Source organism: Odontesthes bonariensis, chromosome 17 (assembly GCF_027942865.1).
Source record: "Odontesthes bonariensis isolate fOdoBon6 chromosome 17, fOdoBon6.hap1, whole genome shotgun sequence".
NCBI lineage: Eukaryota > Metazoa > Chordata > Actinopteri > Atheriniformes > Atherinopsidae > Odontesthes > Odontesthes bonariensis.
In genome coordinates this window covers 24,075,514-24,084,592 of record NC_134522.1, presented here as the reverse complement: position 1 = coordinate 24,084,592, position 9,079 = coordinate 24,075,514, and the positions used below count along the sequence as shown (strand labels likewise).

Here is a 9,079-nt window from a genome sequence, read left to right as displayed (position 1 = left end):
AATGCATCCTTGAGCAAAAAAAAAAGTGTTTTTGCATAATATAATATTTTTAAAATGTGCTGAGCCAGGGGGTGCCGAGCTATCTCACGGTGGTGCCTTAGCACCACTAAAAATACCCTGGCCTCGCCCCTGCCTCAGACAAAATCTGACTTTTCAGAAAATAAGTTATCCTGTAGGAATACTTTACATTTAGCCCTGTACACACTTAAGAAACACCAACAACTCTTTGCATTTTGTCATCTTTTGAGAACGAGGAATCTGTAACTCTTGAGCAGATCAAGATCTTTATCAAAATCTTTCCTAATTAATTCTAAGTCATCCTCCGGGCCTCATTGAGTGGAGACAGGTGCATGAACGGGTTACCTAACGTAGAAACAACTTTAGAGTCTTGTCTGTTAATGAAAAGCTTAGAGCCACACATGACTAAAAAAGGAAGATTTAATGTTGAGTGCTGCCAAGAAATGTTCATGAGAATAGAATACCGTTGCAGCTTGCTTATTACTATAACTTACTTTAAACATTGCAGACCTGTTTGGCTCGTTGCAGTGTGACATTGAAGCAGCTACAGGAGTCTCCCTGCAGCTATCACTGAATTATTTACACCTGTGCTTCTCCAGCCACTCTCTCCACGGTGATGGAGGGGTAGTGAAAGACAGTGAACACCTGGAGAGAACCACTGCACATTCAAAGTGTGAAATGAAAATGGAAGGAAAAAGAATTCTCCAACTGTATCAAAATTCACAAGTAACTCATTCTGGAGCAACTTCACTGGTACATTCAGTAATAAAACCTGTTATTAGGCTAACTCGTATATCATCTTAAATAATATCGACTCACTGCTGACCTCCCTTTGGCGCCCCTACGCACAAATCTCTAGGACTATAGTGCCATCTAGTGCCCATATTGAGTAACTGTACTCAATATCAAATCATCAAACTCGGCAGAGGACAGCTGTTAAAGATGTCACTTCTCATGGAACAGCTGGCGCAGATTACGCAAACAACTTGCTTATATATCGTTTATTATAAGTTTATGACTTGACTATATACTTGACTGTCTGTTAACACAGACCGATGTGTTTTTGCATGAAAAATAAGTAATACAGCAGTGATATTTCCTTATCTGAACATGATTATGTCAAACTCATATTCTCAACACATATAAAGCCACTGCTCACTGTCCGACGCTCTAACATTCAGCACCGATAGGTTATTGTTGTGTGAGTCCACCTAATCCTAGGCTGTATTTTCAGCATGTTTGCCACAGAGCAGGCGGAGCTAAGCAGATTGAGATGACGGATGCTGCTGAAAAGCAGGTGGAGACCGTGGATGTTTACGAGATGCGCTTTGCCTCGGGAGGATCAGATGAAGCTGGATGTGCTATATACCTTGGTTGGAAAGGGTGAAACTCCCCATGAGAAGGTTTTGTTTTTTTTTTAATTTGTGACTGGAGAGCTGAGATTTGAGCTCCGCGTCAGAGAGAGGCTGACAGACTGTGAAAGGCTCCGTCCGTGTCTGTCGTGTTGCGACGATGTGATGCTCCATCTTTGAATCGACGGCCGGAGCCCTTTTCTCCCTGAAACGTGATATTATGCGGGGACTAGGGCAGACTGGACGGATTACAGGGGAACAAAGTAACGGTTTAGAAAACGTTTTGGAAACTGGCAGGTCAGTGGACGACTGCGTGGTACGGCCGCATTAAGCGCACACCAGCCACGGAGGTCACAGAGCAGTGAATATTACATTAAATCCACGGCAAACAGCAGCTTATTTATTACACCAATTTCGCTGTTAAAATCGACCCTGATTTGTTTGTGTCGAGATTTGCAATAATGCCGTGTTCCACTGATGGAGACTTCAGTGGAAAAGCCCAGGCCTTCAGTGTTTACAAAGCAGCTAGTGAGCCTATGTTGGGAGTAGAGAATATGATGCACAGTGTCTCTTTTATGAATATTTTTCAGCTAACTGATTACATATCACCCTGGCCTTTGTGTGTCAAGGTGTTTGTAGGCTGATTGTGTGATGTAGAGTGAAAAATGTTGCTCTGAGTAATCAAATTCTCTCAGCCTAATAACTCTGCCAAAAATAGATTCTCTATTGGAGGACTGTGGTGTTTTTCTGTGTTCTGTCACTTCCCTGAAGGGAATATGTCTCATCTGGTGTATAATCACGGAGTGCGTGAATATGTGCTCATGCATGCATGTATCTCTGAAACTGCCTTATGACCCTCCCCCACAGACTGCATCTCTTTTAAGCTCTTGAATGAAGGTTAGAATCCCTCTAATTGAAACCTCTAACCACTTTTTTGTCCACTTCCATGTGTCATACAACCCTCCCTCTCTGCTCTCCGTCTGCAGCGTTAGCCAACTATGGTTGACCCCTCGGATGCTGAGGAGCAGAATAAGTGTAAAGGCCCGCAACTTGACACACCGGCTGTGGCCACAGAGGACGCTCGACTGCCAGAACAGGCCGATGGCACAACAACAGAGGAAGAAGGGGATGCCGGTTTTGAGACGCCGCCCACTGGCAGCTCCGAGACAAGCCCCTGCCACGCTGCATCGCCGGTGGGGCCAGAGGTCACCTCTCAGGGCGCAGCGCCTCAGCAACCACAGACTCAGACCGACACAGACCTGTCCCCCAAATTGCACCTGGACCTGTACAACTTTGATTCGCCAGCCGCAGAGGGCAGCCGCTATGTGTTGACGAGCCCTCGCTCTCTGGAGGCATGTGCTCGATGTGGGGTCAAACCTGTGGAGCTGCTGACCCGCCCGCTCACCGACTTTGCCCGGGAGGCTCCTGGCCGCTCAATGCGTGTTGCTACCGGTCTGTTTGAAGTGTATGAGAGGGACCGACATGCAAAACTGAGGCAATGCAGAGAAGAGAGGGAGAGGATTGTTAGGGAGGAAAAAAGAAGGATACTGCAGGCGGCGGTCAACAGCAGCAGTGCGTCTTCGTCCTCTGTGGATAAAGTGTCCTCTGGCTCTAGCCTGCCTCCTAAATCTGGGACAGTGGCCTCCAGCTCAGTTCCCAATCCGGGAACGTCCCCTAAAGTCACAGCGTCAGGTCAAACCTCTAGAGCAGGTTCCGCTATTTTATCAAAAGCTCCTGCCTCCACTCTCAATACCTCCCCTAAATCTACCCACCCAGGATCTACCCCGTCCTCAAAATCTAGTTCCACAACCACTACTCCACCTGCCAGGGGTGGATTTCAAGGGTCTGCCAAACATTCAATGTCCTCGTCATCTGAGCATGTTAAAATCCCACGGCCACTCTCATATGGCCCTCCTCCAGTGGCCAGGAAGCCCTCTGGTGGTAAACCCTCAAACACATTTCCACGATCAACATCCAAACCTCCCTCCTTCCCCAGAGCCAACACCACATTATCATCATCAGTGTCAAAGCCTGCAGTTCCGAGCTCTGGCACACCTCCGAATGACGTAACAAGAGGGCCGTTCTCTCAGCACAACGGACATCTTGGGTCTCAACCCAAGGTGCGAGGAAAAAGCCATTCGCTGGAGTCTTTGCAGCGAAGGATGGATCCCATCTGCTCTTCAGCCTCCACAACCACAACTACGACGACATGCACCTCCTCAGAGTCGGGTGCCTCCTCTTCTTACAGTTGGGATGGTGGGCGAGATCACTGGGCTAAAGCATCCAGTCCTCGAGCTCGCACTATGGCCACTTTCAACTCCCTAATGGGCCGCAGCCTCAGCCTTGGTGATCTGAGCCACTCCCCTCAGACAACACAGAAGGTGGAGCGCATAGTGAAGGAGGTGAGACGTCGAGGCCTGAAGGCCGTGTCCGAGCGTGACCGCAAGATTGCAGCTTTGATGCTTGCCAGGTATCAAGAGGAAGACATCATGAGTCAGACCCGCTACGTGGCTCACCTTCAGTGGGATAGTGACCGCAGGATGGAGGAGCTACGTCGAGAGCAGGAGGAGAGGGAGAAGCAGCGTGCTGTGCTTCAGTGTCAGCGAGTATGGCAGACACAAGTGTCGATACGCCAGCGGAGGCTCAGCCAGCAGGAGCGAGACTCAGCGGCTGCCAAGATGCGACAGGCTGAGGAGAGTGAGGAGCGATGGAGGGAGCTTGCAGAGCAGCAGGAACGCAACCGTCTATTGAGGTTACAGCAGGCAGCGCGAGAGGAGAAGCACAAGAAAGCTCTCCAGGAACAGAACCTGAAGGCCCTGGAGGAGGAGAGGGCTGCCATGTTAGAGCAGGAGAGGCTGCTGCTGAAAGAGAAGCTCACCATGGCTGAGCTGAAGAGGCAAGAGAAAGAGCACCAGGCCCAGGAGGAGAGGCGAGGTCTGAACAAAGCGGAGAAGAGACGCCACGCCGCCCTGAGACAAGAAATTGCCCGCAGAGAGCAAGAAGAGAGAGAAGAGGCCAGGAGGGCAGCAGAGGAGAAGCTCAGCCGCTCCCTTGAGAATTACGAACAGATTGTTGAACGACGAGGGCAGGAGCTGAAAGAAAAAGCCAAGCGTGAGGAGAAGCAGATCCAGAAAGCTCGCAAGGCAGCAGAGAAGCGTGAGAAGCAGCAGCAGCAACTGCTGGAGGCTCGCGTGAGGGAGGCAGAGAAACGTGCCCAGCAGGCCGCTCTGGTGGCCGAGGAGAAGGCCAAGGAGAAAGCTCAGCGGGCCATCCAGAGCCGACAGGAGAAGGAGAGACTCCAAAGGCTCAACAGGCAGCGCGTAGAAGATGAGGAGAAGCAGAGGCGTCTGGAGCTGCTCCAGTCCATCGAGAGAAAGCTGGAGAAGAGTGAGCAGATCTTCAGGGAAAAGAGGGCGGTGTTAGAGAGCGCCCGCTCCGTGGCTCAAGCATCCTTTCATGTGCGAGATAAAGTGCGGGAGGAGACCAACATGCGCACCTTTGACAAAATGGCCCTGGAAGCTCAGCTCAAAGCCAACCTCAATGAGAAATAAACCCATAGCTTTGTTGTGAATTCCTTACTGCTGGTCAGATGCTTGGCTCTTGCCTTCATGATGGCCCTCATCACTCAGAAGCTTTGCCCTTCTTCCTACAAACACCTGCAGTGTCATTTTTACCGTACATATCATTACCCATCAGCAACTTTGTTACATTTTTGACCATTTTTATTATAGATCCTCTCAATGCAAACAAAATCATTATTTCACCATGGATGTATTAAGACTACAAATGATATCAGCTGTTAGAAAAGAACAGTAGAGCTTTGAGGCCGATAGAGCAGTCTTGATATTGCAGTGTGGAGTGAGCAGCTTTTTGCAGCAACACACCCCCCTCCTCTCTCCGTCTCTTTGCCCTCTGCTCCATCTGTCTCAGCCACTGGACTGAAAGCTGTGCTGGAATGAAAAGAGGCATTGTTTATCAGGAAGCACAACTCCATGACTACTGCAGAAGCTTTTAAGGGAGTCTTCCTGCAAGGGAAAAAAAAGCAAGCCTAAGAAAAAAGTCAAACACAAAATGGTTCCAGACCCTCATAGAAAAACAAGATCTTTTTGTACACACTCTGACACAGCCAGAACCAGCATGGTAAAGCCTTGGGCTGGACCAATTCTGCACTTAACCGCTGACAGTGCAGAGCAGGGAGGTGCAGAGGATGCTGGATACTGCAGCAGGGCTGTTCTTAGTCAAATTCCCTTCAAGGACTCCCTCTGCCTACATTAACAGTGAAGTGCTCTGATTGACAGCAGCCTCTTGACTCCCCCACCATCAATCTACACCCAACACAGCCACCCGGTGACAGGGTCAACAGGTATGTGTTTTTATTGCTTCCACAGCTATGGAATGTCTTCTGTTTGGCTGTGTTTGCAGTAAAAAAACGGAAAAAAAACAATGCTGACAGCACAGAGGTATAAAATGCATTTACTCATGAGTCACGCAAGCGAACAACGAGTTTTAAATGCCTCTGGCAGCACTAATCCTACAATCTCTGAGATTAAAAATAAATGGAGATACACATGAGTTTTTGCCCTCAGATGTAGCTGTTGCCATCGTGACAGAAATCAGGAGAGAGCTGCGGGAGAAGTGTGACTGAGCAGGGAGACTGTGTGGGAAATGTAGGCAGGTGGTTCTCTGCAGACAGTTATAAATGCTTACTTAGTTTTGTTATATACCTGCAGGATCCTTCATCTTTACTAAGACCTTCACCCAAAGAGTCAGCTGTTATCCCTACTGCACATCTGCCGCCAGGAAGTAGACCAGCCTGAGCATTTCAGACAGTCACGTGTCTCATATCTGCTTACTGCTGAGGTGAAAGCCAGGGTGAATTTCAAAGGCAGCAGAGGACCAGCAGAGGACCAACAGGCTTATGGCTGACCGAGCACTGTTCCAGGGCAGATAATTATGGGCAGGACGGGATGAGACAGCAGAGGTGCTCGTCACGTGACTGAAAAGATGAAGCAGCAACATTTATTTCAAAATACAGTAGCTGCAGAAAACAACCAACAATAAGCTGTACAATATCGGGTACATCTGGATTGTGGATAGTCTAAAATTGATTTAAACTGCATGTTACAGACCAAACATGTGAGATGTAGAAATATTTTAAATGGAAAATTTGAGAAAATGAATCGGTTATCAATGTTTTAAAAAGAGGCGTTTTTAACAGTCAGTGGATTTTGAAAAAAATCAGAAGCCTACATCGTAAATTATAGCCAGTCACTGAAAATAATTACTATGGTCGAGGCGGTGCGATACTATGAAATGTTGTAATATCTTTGAATGGAGCAAATAGATTTTTACATAAAACACAAGAGCTTAAACTTTACAGATCAAGTGGTTTATTATCAGTATAAATACAAGTGATGTTTATTTATATATTTAGAATAAGTTATATACTTTTTCAATAGACGTCACAATACGCATTTGGTCACAATAATTGTATAGACAAAGTCCGACATCTTGAGATTGACTTCAAACAGCAAAGTGACCATTATCATTATTTTGATCCAGTGAGTTTATCTTTGGATCATCGGAACTGATTTGAGGTATACTGCTGTGTTTAGTTGTTACCAAAAGTAAAGTGATCATTTTTAAAGAATATTGTAATGATAGTTTTCAGTAAACTTCATATAATGTCCTGTAAAAAAAAGAAAAGCTGAATTAAAGAAATAAACCAGTCTAATATCGTCATTATCATCAGTAAATACATCTATCCTCAGCTTGTTTGTTGCTGAGGATCATTTTTGTCTTTAAAATTTGTACCTGAAAAAAAACTTAATACCAAAACTGAAGAGCTGAATTATCCATTTTATTGAAGTAAATGGACCTCTCACTTTCTTATTTTATGTGCTGCAGGTCCCAATGATGACCACGAGCTGCTGACGGAACATATCCTCCCGCCTCCCACTGATTTTTCTCTAACACGAGTCTCTCCTCTAATGGAAATGCATCCATATCATCTTTTTTTACTTATTTTTTTACCTGTTGACATCACCATCACTTGTCCTGCAGAAATGAGGACCCCAGACAGAAGCCACGGCCTTTCACCTGCAACGGTGACATGTACGAGGGTCAAACACAGCTTTATTACCACCAAGGCATGCTGTTCAGTCCATAGTATGTTCCCTCTTACCTTATCCTGACATGTGGGCGTTGTTTTTGTATCATTTCTGGTGTTATTGGCCATTTGTACACAATCATAAAATGCTTTCTCCTGTGAACTACTCTGAGTTTGGTCGTTAAAAGAACATGAAGAAGATGTAGCAACAATGAAATGCTCGAGGCTGATACCAGACGCTTAAGTGGGATCATTGTTCTCATCAATTCTCTTGACGTAGAATCAGTGCAAACAATCAAAACCAGACAAATTAAAACACATTTTTCCAAGACATATTCACAGTCTGTGCTCTCTTCTTCATTTACTGCAGATTTATTCTTCCATCCATCCATTCATTTTCTAAACTTGCTGAATCCGTCGGTCGGGTCGCGGGGGGGGGGCTGGAGCCTATCCCAGCGGCCAATGGGCGAGAGGCAGGGTACACCCTGGACAGGCTGCCAGTCCATCACAGGCCCACACAGAGACAGACAACCACGCACCCACTCACTCCTAAGGACAATTTTAGAGACACCAATTAACCTAACATGCATGTTTTTTGGACGGTGGGAGGAAGCCAGAGTACCTGGAGAGAACCCACGCATACACGGGGAGAACATGCAAACTCCACACAGAAAGGCCCCAGCCAGGAGTTGAACCTGGAACCCTCTTGCTGTGAGGTGATGGTGCTAACCACCACACCACAATGCAGCCCAGATTTATTCTTTAAATGTAAAAAAAATTTAAAAAATGGACTTTTATTAATTTACTTTAAAAATTTACCTTTATTAATTTTGTAGTCAAAATTTGACCGACTGACCGACAGTTCAACATTGATGCAGTAAGTGTGTCAAAGTGGTCAATGGAAGAAGTCCTCACATAAGGTCCAACTAGATAAAAAAAATGTCATTGTAGTTGTAGTAGTGTAGTGTAGTTTTAAGACTTTTCATACTTTAACTTTAAACAACTAGACTAAAACACCAGGAACTGCTGGTTATTTTTCTTCTTAGCAGCAAACTGTTTTTCACAAGATTTTGTTACAAATTCGCTATTTGAAAAGTAAGTCATAGGATTTGAAGTATAGACTTAAGTACAACAGTTGAGTGAATCCATTTAGTTGCATTTAGTGTGTTAGCCAAACACATACTAGATTGATTTTGGTTATTTAACTCCCTTATCAAATTATCAGCTCTTCATTTTCAGCTAAAAAGTTCCAGGAAATAAAACTACCATACCATATTTCCCGTCATTTCCACAACATAATTTCTGAGAGTCTATAGTAACACAGTTTGCACTACTTAGTAAATATTGAGTGATTCAACTAGAGGAGAAGGAAACATCAGTACTTCAATGCTAACAGTTTTGAATAAATGACTGCGTAAACATTAACATGCAGAGATATAATATGAAACACTTATTTGGCCTCTGTTGTGGACTTTGTTCACTCTTCGATCAGTGCTATAGCAAACAACTTGGGAGTGTTTTACTGCAGGGAGACAATAAAAAGTAGAGGACAGAATAAAAAATAAGGTATTTAGGACTCCAGTGTTTTTGACATTAAAAG

At 45.3% G+C, this 9,079-nt stretch overlaps 1 protein-coding gene across 2 annotated transcripts; it reads left to right on the top strand.

The window, feature by feature from the left end:
• Positions 1 to 1,282: 1,282 nt before the first annotated feature.
• Positions 1,283 to 7,808, top strand: ccdc177 (coiled-coil domain containing 177). Of its 2 annotated transcripts, XM_075448462.1 has the most exons (4): positions 1,283 to 1,667; positions 2,357 to 5,733; positions 6,101 to 6,351; positions 7,278 to 7,808. In XM_075448462.1, the coding sequence occupies exon 2, from the start codon at positions 2,369 to 2,371 to the stop codon at positions 4,919 to 4,921; it is 2,553 nt and encodes an 850-aa protein (XP_075304577.1). In that variant the 5' UTR covers positions 1,283 to 1,667; positions 2,357 to 2,368; the 3' UTR covers positions 4,922 to 5,733; positions 6,101 to 6,351; positions 7,278 to 7,808. The 2 variants fall into 2 exon arrangements, with proteins under 2 accessions (XP_075304577.1, XP_075304576.1); XM_075448461.1 differs by lacking the exon at positions 6,101 to 6,351.
• Positions 7,809 to 9,079: the final 1,271 nt, after the last annotated feature.